Source organism: Schistocerca serialis, chromosome 3 (genome assembly GCF_023864345.2).
Source record: "Schistocerca serialis cubense isolate TAMUIC-IGC-003099 chromosome 3, iqSchSeri2.2, whole genome shotgun sequence".
NCBI classification, from domain to species: Eukaryota; Metazoa; Arthropoda; class Insecta; order Orthoptera; family Acrididae; genus Schistocerca; species Schistocerca serialis.
The window spans coordinates 229,900,498-229,922,370 of NC_064640.1; the positions used below are offsets into that span (position 1 = coordinate 229,900,498).

The 21,873-nt window shown below is 43.0% G+C and overlaps 1 protein-coding gene across 4 annotated transcripts in view; it reads left to right on the forward strand.

The window, feature by feature from the left end:
* LOC126469963 (homeobox protein extradenticle) overlaps positions 1-21,873 on the forward strand; it is a 348,664-nt gene that overhangs the window by 260,173 nt on the left and 66,618 nt on the right. For all 4 annotated transcript variants that reach the window (XR_007586099.1, XM_050097380.1, XM_050097381.1 and 1 more), the window contains exon 4: positions 13,442-13,632. Coding sequence is in view for 3 of the 4 variants with exons in the window: in XM_050097380.1 (XP_049953337.1) it covers positions 13,442-13,632 (191 nt within the window). In the remaining variant the exon portion in view is untranslated. The remainder of the gene's footprint in view (positions 1-13,441; positions 13,633-21,873) is intronic.

Here is a 21,873-nt window from a genome sequence, read left to right on the forward strand (position 1 = left end):
AGTGCAGTGCAATGCTAGTAAACAAGCGTAAAAGCTACACCAAAGCGGAATATTCACAAAAATCATTGAAAACCTGTGGATGTCCGTCCAGAGCAATTCAAGCTAGAACCGCCACAAAAACGTAATTTCAGAATGCAGGTGCCAGATTAAGGTTAATTCGAAGAATCTTAACGAGATGTAGGCTCAATTACCCATGAAGAATGTTGTTTACAAAAGTCTTATCTGACACTTTCTGGGTATTGTTCGCCAGCCCGTGTCTTTACTACGCTTGAGTAACGATAGGGATAGAAGAAATTCTAATAACAGCGTCGTGATTCATTGCTAGCATACTGAGTCATCGAGAGAGCGTTTAAGAGACGCTCAAAGACCTCACGTGGGAGACACTGCATGAAGTATGTGCATCACCTATAGATTTACTGTTAAATTCATAGAGCGTCACAAGGATGTGTACGAACTGACAGTTTGCCTTCAGACCATTCGTGACTAGAGTCCACAACTCGAATTCGGTGTGCAATATCACCTATAGGCAGCTGTATACATTGAGCGGAGACTGTCACAGACAATGATGATTAGCAAGTCTAGGAAATTTGTGCTAGATTCAGAAAAGTTGTTTCGTGGTGGCCTGTCATTTGTTTTTGTGTTCTGTAAGACGTAGAGAGTCGTACAGCGCATCTGCGCTGCATACTTAACCATGTCGCAAGCGTAACATACTGTGAAAATGATTACGTCGATTAAAGTATGAAACGTGATTGCACTCTCGTTGATTTATACCGTATAAAATTCAAAGTAGACTCTTTGAAGTTTTTGACGAACTTGTTGTGAATGTAAACTATGCCCAGAAATAGTGTTGAAACAGTGGCCCAAAATACGATGTGTGGCTATAAAATAACGGGACTGATACTGCCACTGAGTTAAGTACATATGCTCCAAAGATGAACGACCCATACCTGTGAAGCATAAAGCCTTCTCAGTCGCGTGCGGCATCTCTGGTGTATGTAGACAGATCAGTGAGGCCGTGGCCTTCGTTTGTGTAAGAGCTGCTATGCCGGAAAAAGGTGAGTGTAATGACAGAGCAATAGATTGTGAAGATTCACATCAGACTTGAAAAAACTGCTACCGGAAACTATCTTTTACTAAAAGAAGTGTGTAGCGAAGACTGTTTATCACATACGCGAGTTTTTGAGCGGTTCAAGCGTTTCGAAGACGGCCGAGAACGTCTTGAAGATGACTCAACACCCGGGATGCTCTTCAAAATCAAATACGGATGAAAATATCGAAAAACGTAGGTATTCTTATTAGATTTGACCGTCAGTTGCGTATTCTATCTACTGTTGAATCTGTAAAAGAATGTGTAAGACAAATTTTACATAACCAATTTAGCATGAGCAAACTGAGTGCGAAACTGGTGCCAAAAATTCTCACTATCGAGCAAAAAGAAGCTCCTGCAAATGTTTGCACTGACACTATGAATACTATTGAATACGACACAAATTCCTTGTAAAGAGTGATAACAAGTGATAAACATTGGTTTTTCACATATGATTCAGAAACTAAGGACCAATCCACGCACTGGAAGGCCCCAACTTCAGCGAGAGCGCAAAAAGCTCGAATGAGCAAATAAAGTGCAAAACGGCGGTGACTGTTTTTTTTCCCATATTCATGCAACTGTGTATCTTCACTGGGTTCCTGAAGGTCAGACTATTGATGAGAACTAGTACCTTGAGGTTCTTGCTGAACTCCGCGAGAAAATAGGAAAAAAGACCCGAATTGTGGAAGAACAAATGGTTCTGAGCATTGTGGGACTTAACATGAGGTCATCAGTCCCTTAGAACTTCTTAAACCTAACTAACCTAAGGACATCACACACAGCCGTGCCCGAGGCAGGATTCGAAACTGCGACCGTAGTGGTCGCACGGTTCCAGACTGAAGCGTCTAGAACCGCTCGGCCACACCTGCCGGCTGTGGAAGAACAGTTCAAAGGAAACGTGTATCATTTCAGATAGGTACCCCACTCATACAATTATAGTTGGTAGTGACTTCAATCTACCCTCGATATTTGGCGAAAATACATGTTTGAAGACGGTGGTACCCATAAAACGTTGTCCGAAATCTAATGAATTTCATCTCGAACAATTATTTTGAAGATCTAGGAGACCATTCGAAATGTAAATGGTTGCAAAAACATACTTGAGATCTTAGCAACAAATAATCCTGACCAAATAGGGAGCATTATGACAGACGCAGAGATAAGGTAGACTGAGTACCGTAACATTCAAACCCACCAAGAATAAATGCACAACAGATGCTCCGACACCACGTTCAGTCACATCCCAGATACATTCGATCAGGTTCGGATCTTGCGAGTTGGGGGGGGGGGGGAGGCCATCAATTGAAACTCGCTCGCCACTGTGTTCCTTGAACTACTCCATCATACACCTGGCCTTGTGAAATGGCTCATTGTCTCGTTGAAAAATGCAACTGCCGGCAAACATGATTGTCATGAAGGGTTTTACGTGGTTTGTAACCAGTGCACGATACTCCTTGGCCGTCAAGGTGCCTTGCACGAGCTCCACTGGACCCATGGATGCCCACGCGAATGTTCCCCAGAGCATAATGGAGGCGCCGCCAGCTTGTCTCCGTCCCGCAGTACACGTGTCAAGGAGCTGTTCCCCTGTAAGACAACGGATTCGCGCCCTCCCATCGGCATGATGAAGAAGGTATCGGAATTCGTGAGACGATGCAACGCTCTGCCACTGCGCCAACGTCTGGTGCCGATGATCAGTCGTAGTTGCCGATGTCGTGGTGTTAACATCGGCACTTGCATGGGTCGTCGGCTGCGGAGGCCCATTGTTAGTAGTGTTCGATGCACTGTGTGTTCAGACATACTTGTACTCTGCCAAACATTAACGTCTGATATTAGTTCCGTCGCAGTTCACCGCCTAGCCTATGACACTCGACAAGTCATGCAGTTTCCGAAATGCTCGTGCTGAGCCTTCGGGCCAGCACAATCTGCCCTCGGTCAAACTCACGTAGATCGCGCGCCTTCCCCATTCTAGACACGGACAGCACGCTCCCTGATACTACAAACAACGTGCGTGTGTTTGACTAGCAGTCATTCCTCGCCAGGTGACGCAGCTATCGACTGGACGGGTTTATGTCGATAGTAGGTCAGTGGTGATAATGTTTTGGCTGATCAGTGTATGTTCACATAGTTTCCTTGTTTGATTAAGGCTAATGCTGGGATGATTTCTTTGAAAGGGAAACAGTAAATTTCCTTCCTTATCTTTACCTACTGCGACTCTGAAGCCTTTCTCTAATGACCTAATCGTAAACTGCACGTTATACCTTTATCCTTCTCTTTATCTCTTTCTTTCTTTCTTTCCCAAGTGATGGTAGCACGAATCGGCGGCTACCCTCAGGCAACACGTATGTGTAAAGACAGTCACATTTCATTCCAGACTCACAATTGTATTAAAAGTTCGCATTTTTTAACATTAGCCGCGTGGTTTAAGGCGCCTTGCCACGGTTTGCGCGGCTTCCCCCCCCCTCCCCCCCGTAGATTCGAGTCCTCCCATGGGCATGGGTGTGTGTGTGTGTGTGTGTGTGTGTGTGTGTGTGTGTGTGTGTGTGTGTGTGTGTTGCTCTTAGCGGAAGAGCGTAAGTTAGTTTAAGTTAGATTTTTGTTGTTGTGGTCTTCAGTCCTGAGACTGGTTTGATGCAGCTCTCTATGCTACTCTATCCTGTGCAAGCTTCTTCATCTCCCAGTACCTACTGCAACCTACATCCTTCTGAATCTGCTTAGTGTATTCATCTCTTGGTCTCCCTCTATGATTTTTACCCTCCACGCTGCCCTCCAATACTAAATTGGTGATCCCTCGATGCCTCAGAACATGTCCTAGCAACCGATCCCTTCTTCTAGTCAAGTTGTGCCACAATCTTCTCCCCAATCCTATTCAATACCTCCTCATTAGTTATATGATCTACCCATCTAATCTTCAACATTCTTTTGTTGCACCACATTTCGAAAGCTTCTATTCTCTTCTTGTCCAAACTAGTTGTCGTCCATGTTTCACTTCCATACATGGCTACACTCCATACAAATACTTTCAGAAACGGCTTCCTGACATTTAAATCTATACTCGATGTTAACAAATTTCTCTTCTTCAGAAACGCTTTCCTTGCCATTGCCAGTCTACATTTTATATCCTCTCTACTTCGACCATCATCAGTTATTTTGCTCCCCAAATAGCAAACCTCCTTTACTATCTTAAGTGTCTCATTTCCTAATCTAATTCCCTCAGCATCACCCGACTTAATTCGACTACATTCCATTATCCTCGTTTTGCTTTTGTTGATGTCCATCTTATATCCTCCTTTGAAGACACTGTCCATTCCGTTCAACTGCTTTTCCAAGTCCTTTGCTGTCCCTGACAGAATTACAATGTCATCGGCGAATCTCAGAGTTTTTATTTCCTCTCCATGGATTTTAATACCTACTCCGAATTTTTCTTTTGTTTCCTCCAATGCTTGCTCAATATACAGATTGAATAACATCGGGGAGAGGCTACAACCCTGTCTCACTACCTTCCCAACCACTGCTTCCCTTTCATGACCCTCGACTCTTATAACTGCCTTCTGGTTTCTGTAAAAATTGTAAATAGCCTTTCGCTCCCTGTATTTTTTCCCTGCCACCTTTAGAATTTGAAAGAGAGTATTCCAGTCAACATTGTCAAAAGCTTTCTCTAAGTCTACAAATGCTAGAAATGTAGGTTTGCCTTTCCTTAATCTAGCTTCTAAGATAAGTCGTAGGGTCAGTATTACCTCACGTGTTCCTATATTTCTACAGAATCGAAATTGATCTTCCCCGAGGTCGGCTTCTACCAGTTTTTCCATTCGTCTGTAAAGAATTCACGTTAGTATTTTGCATCCGTGACTTATTAAACTGATTGTTAGATTAAGTAGTGTGTAAGCCTAGGGACCGATGACCTCAGCAGGTTGGTCCCATAGAACTTACCACAAATTTCCATTGTTAACATTAGAACAATTTTTTTATTATTGAAGCGGTGCTCAGAATAGACGGAAGGGCTTGACGAATCAGGTCACGGATCAACACGTGAACAAGGAGTCGCTGCTAGTCCACAAACACTCTCTTTTTTAGACTTTGTTTTTCAGTAGACTGTTATTAATGAAGCATAACCAACTGTAACATGTGTATAAAAAAATTACATTACCTAGCACAGACGCCAAAGTCTAATTCTATCATGTCATACTGAACGTAATAATCTGTAATACGAGGACATGCTGAAAAGTAATGCCTCCGAGCTTTCTATGTGAAAGCTCTTAAATCTTTTTAAATAAAAATTAGATATAGATATTCAGCGATCACAGGCCCTGCAAACCACGCGCTGCTTCCACAAACTGCCTCCATCTCTTCCTGTTTTGTGCCCGGTTCCTCCAGTTGTCTTGAGTTCCCCGGCCTGCTAGGCTCTTCGCCAGGTCGTCCATCCAGCGCTGCCTTGATCGTCCAATGGGGCGTTTGGGTTTTGTTTTCCCCACTAGTGCCATCTTCGCCTGTCTTCCATCTGGCATACGGGCTACATGGTCCTCCCATTGTATTCTTTTGCTCTTCATCTTCTTTAGAATAGTTGTTTGTCGCATCAGAGTTTAGATTTCCTCGTTTTTCCTCCTCTTCCATTCTCCATTATCTAAAACTGGTCCCCATCTCTTCCCCATTACTCTTCTTTCAAATATTAATAGTTTTTCCCTTTCTCACTTAGTCATGCTCCATGTTTCTGAACTGTAGATTACTGCTGGGCATATCACTGTGTTGTAGATTTTCTCTGAGATTTTCTCTGCCTCGTGATGGCTGGGTGTTGTGTGCTGTCCTTAGGTTAGTTAGGTTTAAGTAGTTCTAAGTTATAGGGGACTGATGACCATAGATGTTAAGTCCCATAGTGCTCAGAGCCATTTTTTGTAGATTTTCATCTTCGTGTTCACTGAGATCGATTTGGAGCCAAGCGTCTCTCTGAGGGTATCCATGCATTTCGTTCCCACTGCTATTCTTTCCTTGATGTCCATTTTTATGTTGTTGTCTGTGGTAAACCACGATCCCAAGTATTTGAACTGGTCTACTCTCTTGAACCTCTTGCCATCTATCTCAAGAAATTGTATCTTCTCTTGTCTTCTTCCTAATAAAAATTAACATTCTAAATTTTTATTGTTCATGTCTACTTATTTATTTCTCAACGTAGTCACCATGGCGACGAATAAATTTCTCCAACAAGAAGCCACTTTGTTGATACCGTCGCCTTAGATTGTTTGCCATGGTGACAGTCACAACCTCTCATTTGTTTGCACCCCCTTCATCACTATCAAAGTGAAGTCCTCGAATTTGTTCCTTAAGTTTAGGAAACAGATGGATAAATTGTATGGATCCAAGTCGGGACACTCTAGAGGATGATCGATGACAATGAACCCAAGGCGTCGGATTTTGCAAATGTCGCATCGCTCGTGTATCCTCTGGCGTCGTCATGCTGAAGGAAAGGATGCTCCATTTGTGGACGAACTCTTCGAATTCGAAACTCGGTAACGCATTCTGTTTCTCACACACCGACATGGTTACGTTATACACCGCCATGGCACACGATACAATTCGAAGTCCTCTAGAGGCAGAGAGGTGCAAATACGTAGATATGGTTAGTTGGTTCATTTGGGGGAGGGGACCAAACAGCGAGGTCATCGGTCCCATCGGATTAGAGGAAGATAGGACGGAAGTCGGCCGTGCCCTTTCAATGGAACCATCCCAGAATTTGCCTGCAGCGATTTAGGGAAATCATGGAAAACCTAAATCAGGATGGCCGGACGCAGGTTTTAGCCGTCGTCCTTCTGAGTGCGAGTCCAGTGTGCTAACAACTGCTCCACCTCGTTCGGTCAGCAGAGATGAAGAGAAAAGACGTAGAATGTTAATGACGTTTATTTAATTTAAAAAGATTTAAGAGTTTTCCCATAAAAAATTCAGAGGCGTTACTTTTGAGCACGCCCTAGTATATTGGGTGTTGTATAAGAAAAAAGTGATAGAGACGTTTAAATTTTTAAGACGTCTCATATTCGAAAGGTATTAACTATTGCGAGCGCAGGAGAAAGCATACAGCAAAATGATTCAACGTGGAAACGACGTGGATCATGTAGGCAAGGAAAGTAGCACAAGTCGTAGCTCTTTTTTTAAAATTTGCCTGTTGTGCAAGGGGAATTCAGATGTCGCACTTTAGGCTGCCGCTATGCATAGCGTATAAAAGAATTCACTGGGAATTTGCAGCTTGTGGATAACGCCTCGACAGGGCACGATGGAAAAGTCTGATTTGTTCCAGGTGAGGAAGCAGGAAACGTGCTCCAAATAATCATCACAAGTTCATTTTCGGCAGGTCGCCTGGGTATTACTTCTATCTGGTAGGAATGTGACAAATATGCAGCCGCGTGCAAGCAATGTGGATAATCCGCATGCGCTGAGACACCCTGGTGTTAGTTTTCCTGTGAGATGCTGTGCCGAACTGACAGGCATGTTTATCATTTTCGTACGCAATAAGAAATGAAGACTGTTTTAAATTTTAATTTTAAATGAAATGGCTCTAAGCACTATGAGACTTAACATCTGAGTTCATCAGTCCCCTAGACTAACTAACCATGCCCGAGGCAGGATTCGAACTTGCGACGCTAGCAGCAGCGCGGTTCCGGACTGATGCGCCTTGAACTGCTCGGTCACAGCGGCCGGCGTACGCAATAAGTTTAACGTACATCCTTATATTAGGTGTCCCAGGAAGAATGGTCGGCATTCATGGATATGACAGGGACCATCATTTGAAGCAAAAATTTCGTATGAACGTATACCCTATTTCGAATTATTTCCGAGATAGAACATATTTAATGTATATTGTTATTTGTTCAAATGTTCAAATGTGTGTGAAATCTTATGGGACTTAACTTTTAAGGTCATCAGTCCCTAATCTTACACACTACTTAACTTAAATTATCCTAAGGACAAACACAAACACCCATGCCCGAGGGAGGACTCGAACCTCCGCCGGGACCAGCCACACAGTCCATGACTGCAGCGCCTGAGACCGCTCGGCTAATCCCGCGCGACATTGTTATTTATTTCCAGTTTTATTCAGTACAGGTTTACACATGTATGTAGTTAGTAAACATTACAACATACTATTTACAAACTATTAGTTGAGTTATACGTATTTTTAACACATTCACCTCTAGGGATTATCGTACACGTCATGTTACGACTGTTGTAAAATTTATATAAATGTTCGAATATCCCACCGTCGACTTCAGTGCATTTGTGCACTCCCGTTTGTACACCTCAGACTTCATCCAATCCCCTTGAACAAAAATCTAATGGCGTAAGGTCTGGCGGTCTTGATGCCCGGTTAATTGTACTACGGTGACCAATCCCGCGGTTGTGATGTTCCCTCACACGTCTGGTAAAATGTGGAGGGACTCTGTCATGCTGGACGTACGTTTTACCCCGCGTGGCTGAAGTAACTTTCTCAAGGTGTACAACTAACGAATTTTCCAGAAAAATGCAGGTAATTCCGTCCCGTTATTCGAGCTTCTAAAATGAATGTGTCTATTCTGGAGTACTGCTGTGCGGTGTGGGATACGCATCAGGTGGGACTGACGGATGACATCGAAAAAGTACAAAGAAGGGCAGGTCGTTTTGTATTATCGCGAAATAGGGGAGATAGTGTCACAGACATGATACGTGAATTGGAGTGGCAATCATTAAAACAAAGGCGTTTTTCGTTGCGACGGGATCTTCTCATGAAATTTCAATCACCAGTTTTCTCCTCCGATTGCGAAAACATTCCGTTGGCACCCACCTACATAGGGAGAAATGATCATCACGATAAAATAAGAGAAGTCGTGGCTCGTATGGAAAAATTTAAGTGCTCGTTTTTCGCGCTTGCCTTTCGAGAGTGGAACGGTAGAGAGACAGCATAAAGGTGGTTAATTGAACCCTCTGCCGGGCACTTCATTGTGAATAGCAGAGTAATCACGTAGATGTAGATGTAGCAACATGTTACCGATCATGCCACATCAAACATTGATCAAAAAACGAACTTGGAAATTTGTTTCCACTGTAGCATGTGGATTTTACAGCGACTGTCGAACGTTATTACTTGTGCTGTTGATTCCATCCGTGTAAACGTGGCTTCATCAGTGAATAGTATTAATGGAAGCAAATGACAGTTGTTTATTTAACCAGTACCAAATTTCAAGTCATGTGCTACTGTCGCCGTAGTCTAAGGCGCTGCAGTCATGGACTGTGCGGCTGGTCCCGGCGGAGGTTCGAGTCCTCCCTCGGGCATGGGTGTGTGTGTGTTTGTCCTTAGGATAATTTAGGTTAAGTGGTGTGTGGGCTTAGGAACTGATGACCTTGATGACCTTAGCAGTTAAGTCCCATAAGATTTCACACACATTTGTGGTACTGTCGCCAATCTGAGAATTGTGGACATGCTGTATATTGTCCTCGCGACGCTGATGCGTGCATAAAGTCGCCGACTACTGGTAGTAAGACTACACTTCACCATTTCAACAATTTGTTCCTGTTCCTGCACAGGTTGTTGAACTACACGTTCAGAAGGAAAATGAGAACTTGGAAAATGCCTGTTTCGCGCACTGTGCTGAAAACACTATTTAAAACACTGTACGATCAGGAAAACGGCGTGTCGAAAAACGCCGACGGAATTCCTCGACAGCTGCAGAAGCACTACCATTGCAGAAGTCATAAACGTACGCCATATCTGCATATTCTTCATTAGTGCTGATGTGTGGCATTTTAGCTGGCACATGTACAAACATAGTTAACCGATGCTTCTCTACTCTTAATACTTAGCGCGCGCACACACACACACACACACACACACACACACACACACACACCATGGACAACTACGCTTTCAACAGGCTAGTTTAATGGCAGAAAGACATCTAGAACAAAGAAGCTGGAAGCAACGATGTAGGTTCGGCTAGAATTACACGTCAAGGAGATTGGGTGTTCAGGAGACACACTTGCGCGTCACTAACTCAGAAACAACTGTACATTGTGATCTAAATATGGCATATGTCCACATGAAGCGTTTTGCTTAAAATGAGCGTTTCTGTCGTATCTCTGCTGGGATACCCTGTGTAATCAAACATCCTTTTTCAACAAAACTGTACTCTGTACCACTGTTCAGTCAGTGCAATGTGAACTGTACATGAATTTGCAAGGATGATATATAAGAGGAAACAGATCTAAATACTCACCGTCACTCTACGTGTTTTATACTTGTGAAGCTGCGTTTATAATATCATTTACACTAATAGAATTTGAGCTTTTCTATACCTATATCCACGGACTGCAGAAGCTTTTGAAACCGTCACTCGGAACTTGCTACAGTGGATTCGCCACGAAACAGCTCATGTAAAAGTTACTTGTTGAAGACACACTTGCTGTGTTGGATTATTCATGTCTTCCGTGTGATCAACAAACTGATGTATTTTGAGATGCGTCAGCATTTCAAAATTGCGGCAGATTCCAGTAATGATGAATCTCAAACTTGTACACATTCGTCTCACTTTTATGTACCATGTATGGAAAATAGACTCACATTGTACTAGCTTCCCGTACTTCTGCATTGACAAATGTAACTGTTAATGAATGAATCACTATGTGACGCGCGCCGTGGAAAAAAGCGCCCATTTGCGTGCGACCCAGGTCCTCTCGAGTGTCAGTTATTAAAAAAATTCGTATATCGAATAAATAAAACTTACATTTCGTAGCATTTCGCTAATAATTCACCGCATCAGTTGCCCTTTCAAATTTTGATAATTTAGGCGCCTATTTATGAATTTTTACAGAAGTTTAAGCTTAAAGTGAAGAAAATTTTTAAACTTCGTAGTGCGAGGATCGGTCTGGACTCTTATTCGGAACGATTGGAGTTCACATCAATGGCAGGACGTCTCACATCTGTTTTCTGTATTTTTTACTTGAAAGAACTCCAGGCTCATTTCCCGTCCTCTCCCTCAGTCTTGTGTTCACAGAGGTAGTGCTTAGTCTCTGATGTAGATGTCAACGCTCTATGGAAGTGCACGAGACTCCTCCGGCCGTAAATGCAATATATGTAGCATTTGGTGAATAGAATCGAATAATGTACAGCGCAATTGGGCGAAAATTTGTTTTTGCGTTTATAGGTTTTTCGTAGTACTGTAATTTCCTCTTTCCACGTCATACAAACGAAAACGACACTTCTGTGCGGAAAAAATCGAAAATTGTTTTAGTGGCGACTCTAGAAAGGTCCACACAGTTGTAGCCAGTGAAAAATTTCCAAATTGTAGTATTCTGGGCAGAAATTACGTGCCTTTCGCACAGACTGTGAATACACAGAGAAATGATGTTAATTAAAATTAAGGCCTATCTAACTGAAAAGATTGCAGTCTTTAGTTACAACTGTTGTTGCAGTCTTCTCTCCCCCTCCCCCCTCACCTTCCTTCCCTCGTATCTCTCGCCCCCCCCCCCCCCACACACACAGTTTTGATAATCTGTCGTAATGTGCGTATCTTAAGCGATTTTCCGATGTCTGGTGTTAACCGTAAGCTATGTGAAGTAGAAATAGAAGTGTGAATCTGACCAGATATGACATCTTGGGCGTTTGTAAGGCCGAAATTTTAAGGGTGTCTTCGCAGTGGTGTGTGTGATGCCTGCAGGTACTTTCCCCGTCTTTGTGAGCCAATAAAAATGTCGGTCTCCAACGACAAATATATGAGGCTATGAAAGGACTTAAGCACTCCAAGGATAAGGTCCGAGGTAAAACTTTGTGTGGGAAGTCCTTGACAGAAGTGGCTCCTAAATTAGTTCAGAAGCCACTGGCAATGATATGCGGCAGGTCTTCCCACTTGAGGCGTAAGAGCACATTGAGTGCTCGACTTGTCATCGATCATAGAGCATACTGGAGCAAACAACTTTTTCTCTGTGGCTACGCTGCAGGCATATCATTTAATTTTCCCTAAAGTACTTACTGGTGTCGATTTTAAACTGGAACATCACGCACTGTGTTAAAAATGTTTGAGTAAAAATGTAACTCTTTATTTTAATTGTGGGCCTTCATCAAATTTACCAGTTGGGGTGTCGTGATATGATAGGCATTTTTTCCCTCGTGGTCCGGTAGAGAATAAAATCAAACATGTATGACACTATGCTGCACTTCTTTAGAGAAAAGAAAGATAACATTTGACAAGCGTCTAACGTTCGTGTGGGAGCATTTTAGTACTTTTCTAACTTATTAGCAAATCACATGTACAATTGAAGTAAGTAGCTACAGATACAAGAAAAATCTTCTGGAAACACTGAAACTGCAACATTTAAAACCACTGTGCTCGTTGGTTCAAATAATATTTAACCTGAGTAACTACGAAAAATAAAACTTGAGACAGTCTCTATAATAATGAAGCAAGTAATACCACATATATATCTAGCACAATTGGGTGGACAGTCGTGTGAAACACTGAAATAATTTGAATGTCCAACTGATAGTCCGTGGCACAGTTCTGTGTTTGCTGAATAGCGCGTATGTCGTGTACCTGGCAGACATGGTTACATCAACAGAAGGAATGGTAAAGTATATATTCTTGAAAACAGAAACACACGGTACATTCATGTTAGCAATAATTATAATGCATAATAGAGAACTTAAAGTTTTGGATATAAAAACTGATAACAATTTGAATTTCACATATAAAGTTTTGGGTCTCCAGAATTCATTGTACTTCTGCGTTACGTATGACAAATGAATTTGGTGATAAAAGTATCACATAGTTTAATAATTAAACATTTTTTACTCTTTGATGTCCTAGGCTTATTGGGACCAATCTCCACCGACAGAAAGGGCTTACTGTGCAAAATTCTATGGACAGTGTTTGGTATACGGCCAGAACTAAGCTATTATACACAGTGCTTTCCAGCAACTATGCATCACACAAAAACCTGTCAATACTCTACTATTCACACCAGACACTGAGTAGAAAAACAAACAATGGTAAAGCTCAAATAGCATACTTGGAGGAGAAAATATCTCCATTATATGCTGGCCAGCCTTATGCTGACACAGAAAAGGCGTGTAGATCGACCATCTACACGCAAATGGCCATATCATAGACATGCAATGAGAAAATATATTCACTTGTAAAATTAATTCACGTAGACTTAAAAAGTAACGATTTACCGCATGCTTCATCAATGCGTCCCTGATTAATTAGCAAACACTCTAAAATAGAGGCCCCAATCGTCTTAGTTTGTGGTACATTTCGTCTGCCTGCCTTTTTATGGATGTGAAATTTTTGTCGTGATGAGCTTTGTCTTGCAGCCACGGTCACTGACTTTCTTTGTGTGCAGGCGTGTAACGAGTTCACGACGCACGTGATGAATCTCCTGAGGGAGCAGTCGCGCACACGGCCCATCACGCCCAAGGAGATCGAGCGCATGGTGCAGATCATCCACAAGAAGTTCTCTTCCATCCAAATGCAGCTCAAGCAGAGCACCTGCGAGGCCGTCATGATCTTGCGCTCCAGGTTCCTCGACGCCAGGTGAGTAGTACAACATGATAGAGATCCTGCGCTGAAGTACTCTCCTTTGCTCAAACTTCAGAAATAGTATAGCAAATTATTATGATAAACTAAAATATTAGATTGCTTTAGCTTCTTCACCTGCCTTGAACGTGAAAGCAGAATCCATAGGAGTCAGTCGTTAGCGTTGCCAAATCTTAAGTGTTTTTGTCGAACTTCTTTTTGGTTACTTGTGCAGGAGCGTCGGTGAATCTGATACGTGCAGGTTCGCTGGCTATATAACTTTGACACGCAAGTGTTTTTGTGAAAATACAGAAGGTTAAGTGGATCGGGAAAATTTTCTCAACACCACCACCTGCTATAATAATAATTCTTTGTCCTAGCGGAACAACAGCGATCGTATTTAGCAGTACAACGAAAAAGGCATTCCAGATCGCAATAATTATATATTTCTTGATTCCGGTTACCGATTTCGGTCTGAGCGACCATCTTCAGACCAGAAACTCCTTGAAGACGCTTGGAGCCGCTTCACGGAGCTGCTGTGAGTACCAACAGGTACCAGTCATCGCGTTGTGACTGGTTCCAGTGACTGATCGTCGATTGCGTAGTCAAATTATGTAGTGTTTTTGCGCGTATTTACATTTATTGCGAGCTGCCAATCTTTACACCCGCCGCTGATCATCTACAAGCCCCTGTGCACTCCGTAACAACTTTCTGACGACGTCTTCTGCATTCCGGTTATCGTTCTACTAGTCACAGAAAATAGAGATTCTAATCGTTTACGTAGCGCCTTGTCTTTTGGTGCTTAATTTTTTTCTCAGGCAATATACTTCTACGTATTTACACCATTATTGTTCCAGAGAGGCCAATGTCTACCGCTGCAGCAGCAGCAGTAGTAGTCCGGCAATGGGGACCTTTCTTTCACGGAAGCGGATATCTGAAATGCTTACGCACGATTCAAGACCAGTGCAATGTATTGCTAGTACATTAATAATCCGGAAGCCCCCAGCCTGTCTCATTTGCTGATAGTGCGTGAGAAAAAATATTTCCGGTAAACCCTCCTTTCCCCCCCTCCCTGTGAGAAAAAATATTTCCAGTAAACCCTCCTTTCCCCCCCCCCTCCCCCCCTCCCCCCCTCTCTCTCCCTCTCTCTCTCTCTCTCTCTATCTCTCTCTCTCTCTCTCTCTCTCTCTCTCTCTCTCTCTCTCTGTATGAGTGGTAGATTTCCTCTACTTTCCCTCTGATATAGACTACGCAATTGTGCGTTAGCGCAAGTAACATGTTACTGGGCTCTTATTTTAGAACGTAAACTCTCGGAATTTTGTGGATAAAGCGCTCCACGACACGAAACACCTCTCTTGTAGCATCTCCATCTGGCTATTGTTGATAATTTTGGTCACGCTCTCGCCCTGACTGATAAAGAATGTCGCGAATCCCGCAGCTCTTCTTTGAATTTTCCGTGTTTCATGTTTCTCACACTAGGTGTGGGTCCATACCGACGAACAGTATTCAGTAATTGGTAGAACGAGAGTTCTGTAAGCGATCAATAAACTGAAATGGAAAAGTGCAGATTCCATGTGTGTTTGCTCTCACACGGGAGGGAACTGCCGAACTGCAGGAATAATTAGATAACGTCGTTTACACTTTAATGTTGCTGCGGTTGTTGTCTTGTTGCTGCCGCTGCCACCAACGCTAATGTTCCTTCGCGTCTCTAATGCACCAGTCTCATTTTGAAATGTTTGTTGCAGCAGTTGTTTCTCACAACGCAGTGATTCAGCCAGCCGCAAGACTAGGGTCTGCTAAAGATTTCCACTATCTCATACACTACCCCGTCTCTTAGTTTTTGAAGTCACCAATGCAACACATAGAGATACGTATTAATTCTTTTGGCTAATATTTAGCGTCTTTCGAAAATTGCACTACCCGTCCTTTTTTCTCAATTTAGTTATATCTCAGTTGTTTCTTCAAAACTATATGTATATGTTTCGAAAACATAGTTTAGTGACTTCAATCATTGCCACTATCAATAATAATTTCCACCGCATTTATATCATACATGCATCAACCGTTCATCCAAGCTGCTTATCAAATTTCTGGGTGGGTTTTTGAAACCAAGACTTCTTAATGTCTGAGAAACAATTCTGGATGCAGAGCGCATCGGGCAATACCAAATTAAATCCTACAGAAATTACATAAAAGTAGACACTCTAGCGAGAGCCACTGAATAAAGTTACAATGACGTAATTCAGCAGAAAATGCTGGAAGCAGAGCTGCAGCCTGAGAACTTCTCTCGTAAAAAAAGTACAAAAATAATCCAGGTGCATGAGTGACCAATATTTCATTAATATCAAGTTTCTGTGAATGTATTATGAAGGAAGAATCTTGCATGCCACAAGTTTTACATTACGAGTATTTAGATGTTCAGATTTTTGAACAAAATAAAAAATAAACTGCCGTATTAAAACAATAAGAAAAATTTGTTTAAATAACTCCCATTACGTGTAAGACGGAAAGCCTTTTTTGCGGCTACTCCAGTTCGCTGTATGACCTATACTTCATTCCACTGAAATGTTTTTTTAATGTGAGTCTTTGTCGTCGTCTAAATTTCGTTATATGAACTGAATTCTCGGATGTGTAATCATCTTCAAATCAGTAACTCATATCTGAGGTCGATAAATCGAACGGATGCAATAACGCTCTACCAGACGCTAGCCACCGAACCAAGTTGCGAACTGGTGCAAAAAAGGGCAGCTCGTTTTGTATTATCACGTAGTAGGGGAGAGAGTGTGACAGATATGATACGCGAGTTGGGATGGAAGTCATTAAAGCAAAGACGCTTTTCGTCTCGGCGAGATCTATTTACGAAATTTCAGTCACCAACCTTCTCTTCCGAATGCGAAAATATTTTGTTGAGCCCAACCTACATAGGTAGGAATGATCATCAAAATAAAATAAGAGAAATCAGAGCTCGAACAGAAAGGTTTAGGTGTTCGTTTTTCCCGCGCGCTGTTCGGGAGTGGAATGGTAGAGAGATAGTATGATTGTGGTTCGATGAACCCTCTGCCAAGCACTTAAATGTGAATTGCAGAGTAATCATGTAGATGTAGATGTAGAATCATAACCACGTCGAGACAGACTCGAGCTGCCCGGGAGAATACCTCGTTTCGCGCAGTCATTTCTCATCAGACTTCACATAAACATTGTAATAGTAAAAGAACGGTATCGCGATTCCGTATGATATGTTGTGTTGAAGTAAATAATTAGGGACAGTTTCTGACTTGAGCAGACTCATGGAAGTAGGTCTCACTTTTTTTTTTCTAATGTTGGAGTTAATTCAATGCCTTGCAAAAGGTATGCTTATTTGTAACAGTCTAGTAATTGTGGGCTGAGGTTTTCTTAGGTGTATTTTGCTGTTAGTAGTTGAGTTTTACATATAATGTTACATCATAGCTCGTAAAATGCCAACGTTAATGCTGCTTAGAACAGCTCGCGCCGGTTGGTGTTAGGAAAATACGGCGGCAGAGTCTCGCCTCTGCTGCATTCCGTTCGTGACGGCTGCTGGTGAGATGTCGTCGTTGGCCAACTGTTGCCTTACCTTCGTAGAAAGGCAAACAGGTTTTCAACCGTATGTTCGGTTTCTGTTCAGTCGGAGTGGTGGAGCTATACGACCACAGAAGAAAGCAAGTACTACTATTTATCGTGGCTTTCATAAATCAAAACGGCACGCTGGAGACACATCGGGCTCGTTTGATCGTTAATGAGATCTAACTTCAGTCTGTTGATTATATATACTTCTAAATACATACCTAGCAAACCACTAAGAAGTGCATGCCAGAATGTACTAGTATGGTACCACATGCTAGGGTTTCTTCCCATTCCAATCGGTTGTGGTGCTCTTACGGAATGACTGCGTCAATGCTTATGTGCGCGTCGTATTCATTTTAAACCTGTCTTCGCGGTTCTAGGCGCTTCAGTCCGGAACCGTTCCACCACTATGTCGCAGGCTCGAATCCTTCCTGGAGCATGGCCGTGTGTGTTGTCCTTAGGTTAGTTAGATTTAAGTAGTTCTAAGTTCTAGGGGACTGATGACCTCAGATGTTAAGTCCCATAGTGCTCAGAGCCATTGGAATCATTTGAAGACTGCCTTCACTGTCCAACGCGAGCGACGCGCAGGGGGATGAAGAATATATCTAGATTCCTGGCTTAATACTATTTCTTGCAACATTGTAAGTGTGCTTTCGCGGCATAATTGGCGTCTACCTTACATCGTTGCCGCCCCCAGGTTTTTCAGCATTCCCGTGACACATTCATGTGAGTCAAATAAACCTGTGACTATTCGTGCCGCCTTTCTTTGTATACGTTCAGTGTACCCTGTTAGTCCTTTCTGGTATGAGTACCACACTCTTGAGCAATAATCTGTAAATTTTCATTTGACTGCCCCTTATAACAGGGGACGCATAAGTGATTTTTAAGCAGTGTCGTTTCTTGATTGACTGCGTTTTCCCAGTATCCTGCCAATGAACCGAAGGCCCGCACCTGACTTACCAAGGCCTGAGCCTATTTCATATCCCCACAAACTGTTACACCTAGGAATTTGTACGAGTTGTTTTCAACTTTCTCTGTCGTTTTCATTGAGTCGAAACCGCCGTCTGAATAATTCCATACTCGAGATACTCGAAAGAAAGGCCACCCGCTTGGCATCCTTCGTATCATTTAACCGATTTGCGTTTCGGAACACACAGATGGTGATCGCGAATTTTAACACTTCCGTTAATATATAGTTAGAGTAATCTTAGGGGTCAAGTGGAAATATTAAATTGGGAAAAATTCTGCAAATTAACATTCTCCATCTTCTTATCATTTTCGTAAACTTACTTTCAGACCTAAACTGCGAGTTTCGGTTACAAATGTGATTTTACAGTGAATGCATGATTTGTTTAACATCTTCAACGAGGCTCCGTTTAGATACGAAAATGTGGTTTAAAGATTGTAAGACTTTTGAAAAAATAAGTGACATTTTACTCAGGGGATTTGATGCAAAGGTGAACATGAACACGATTTGCGAAAACGGCTACAGCCAGGCAGAATAGGCCCAATAAATTCGGAGTATGTTTAAAACAGTGTACTAATAGTAAATGATTAAGATTGCAGGCAGGTCACTTAGTCGTAGTTAGAGCGGAATCCTCGCTTGTACACACTTCAAAAAAAGTTTTGCATCACCCTGGTTCCCAGAACTCCTGAATATAGACCTTGACTGTGGATATTGGATCACACACAGTTCCTTTGACTGTTCAGAGATGTCACAAAACCCGCCCAAAGATGTAAACAACCATGCATGAGCAGCACCAATTAGACGGAGAGGGTCCAACAGCCGACCAGTTCGTTATTCCACTAGGAAGGAGGTACACGGCTCATGTTGTCTGTTGTTCAACCATGCCTAGACAGTCAATATCGCGTTTCGATCGCGTCCGCATTGTTACTTTGTGCCAGGAAGGGTTCTCAACAAGGGAAGTGTCCAGGTGTCTCGAAGTGAACCAAGCGATGTTGTTCGGACATAGTGGAGATAGAGAAACAGGAACTGTCGATGATATGCCTCGCTCAGGCCGCCCAAGGGCAACTACTGCAGTGGATGACCACTATCTACTGATTATGTGTTTGTCCCTCTGTGTCTTCCACCCTAGTGCTTTTGGGGTGGAGGTTTTAATGTACTGCAGACTAGCTGGCTTTCCCTTTTTATTCTCGTGGTTGGCCAGCCACTGTAATCTGCTTTCATGTTTTACTCTCTTCTCTTTCTAGCGTCTCTGTCTTCTTGTCCTCTTTTGTTCCTTTAGTGTTCGTTGCCTTCCCTTCATTCTTGTGGCTTTTCCTTTCTTTCCGTTTTGTGTTATGTGTTTCGTTCGTTTTATTCTCAAACTTGTGGCACTGTTTTATTAGGAACAAGGGACTGATGATCTCATAGTTTGGTCCCTTCTCCCTCTTTTAAACCAACCAACCAACCAACCAACCAACGCCACCATGTTGAATAATGCTTTTCCTGCAGCCAGGACATCGTGTTAGGACTCACTGTGCGCAATGGGCTGTACGATGCGCAACTTCACTCCCGACGTCTATGGCAACCACGACACCATGCAGCGCGGTACAGTTGGGCCCAACAACACACCGAATGGGCCGCTCAGGATTGGCATCACGTTGTCTTCACCGATGAGTGGCGCATATGCCTTCAACCACACAATCGTCGGAGACGTGTTTGGAGGCAACGCAGTTAGGCTGAACACCTCAGGCACACTGCCCAGCGAGTGCAGCAAGGTGGAGATTCCCTGCTGTTTTCGGGTGGCATTATGTGAGGCCGATGTACACCAGTGGTGGTCATGGAAGGCGCCATAACGGCTGTATGATACGTGAATGCCATCCTCCGACCAATAGTGCAACCATATCAGCAGCATATTGGCGAGGCATTTGTCTTCATGGATGACAGCTCGTGCCACCATCTTGCACATCTTGTAAATGACTTCTTTCAGGATAATGACATCGCTCGACTAGAGTGAGCAGCATGTTCTTCACACATGAACCGTATCGAACATTCCTGGGATAGAATGAAAAAAGCTGTTTATGGGCGATGTGACCCACCAACCACTCTGAGGGATCTACGCTGAATCGCTGTTGAGGAGTGGGACCAACAGTGTGTTGATGAACTTGTGGATAGCTTGCCACAACGAATACAGAGGTACTGGTGTGTACAGCAATCTGGACCACCACCTCTGAAGGTCTCACTGTATGGTGGTACAACATGCAATGTGTGGTTTTCATGAGCAATAAAAAGGGCGGAAGTGATGTTTATGTTGATCTCTTCTCCAATTTTCTGTACAGGTTCCGGAACCCTTGGAGCCGAGGTGATGCAAAACTTTTTTTGATGTGTGTATATTTGTTGTTTTTAAAGCAGCTTAAGGCATCATAAAAATAAATAAGCTTATTGAAACAACGAAAGAACTCGACATACCTAATAAGTCAATGGAAACAGTAATGTCAACAGTACGGATACAAGCAAATTTAACACCAACCTTTGAGACTAACTGTGGACTGACGCAAAGGATTGTGCTCTCATGTGTGCTTTTTAATATAGCAACAGAGAAAGTAATAAGATCGGCTCAGATCAACATAGCGGGCACAATATTCTATAAAGTGGAGCAGGTTCTGGCCTCTGCAGGTGATGTGGATGTTATTGCAGGAACAGTACTAGCCGCTAAGTAAACAGACAGGTCTGTACTGACAGCAACAGTAGAAACTGAACTGGAAGTAAACATCAACAAAACCGAAACCTGACAGCTATGTTGGTTTACCACCACTGTCCGGGCATCTCCAGACACGTCTTGCGGGTTATCGAGGCTCATTTCGAAGTGGGACTCATCACTGAAGACGGTTCTTCTCCAGTCAGTGGAATTCCAGGCCCCAATAGGCAGCGAAGACGTGTCTGTAGACACCCCGAACAGTGGTGGTATACCGACATGACCGCCGCCCACCAGACGGCCCGACAGCCCTGGGTGATGGTCTGGGGTGCCACTTCATTTCATAGCAGGACCCCTCTGGTTGCCATCCGCGGCACCCTTACAGCACAGCTGTACGTCAACGATGTTCTACGCTCTGTTTTCTTGCCCTTTATGACAAGCCATCTTGGGCTTTCATTTCAGCAAGACAGTGCCCGTCTGCACATGATGAGAACTTATACAGCTTGTCTTTGCGCTTGCCAAGCCCTACCTTGACCAGCAAGGTCGGCGGACCTCTCTGCAGTTGAGAATGTATGGGGCATTCTGAGCAGGGCCCTCCAACCAGCTAGGGATTTTGACTATCTAACACGTCAATTGGACAGAATTTGGCACGATATCCCCAAGTAGTACATCCGACAACTATCAGTCAATACCAAGCCGAATAACTACTTGTATAATGGCTGAGGTGGACCAATGTGTTACTGACTTGAGTTAGAATGTATGATGGTAGAAGTTGACCATGCGCAAATGGGATGTGTTAGTGTATTTGTCTATTTGATAACACCAATAACAGGACAGAATGGTATTAATGTGGAAATAAAGCGATGTGTTCACTTTAATAAATGTTGTCATTGGTTGGCCCCACAAGTTAAGTCCAGAAATCTGTCCAGGAGAACAAAATGTCAACTGTATAAAATATTAATACGTCTAGTGTTGACATTTGCCTCAGAAACCTGGATATTGACACAATAATGTGGACAGCTAATACAGAGATTTTCCT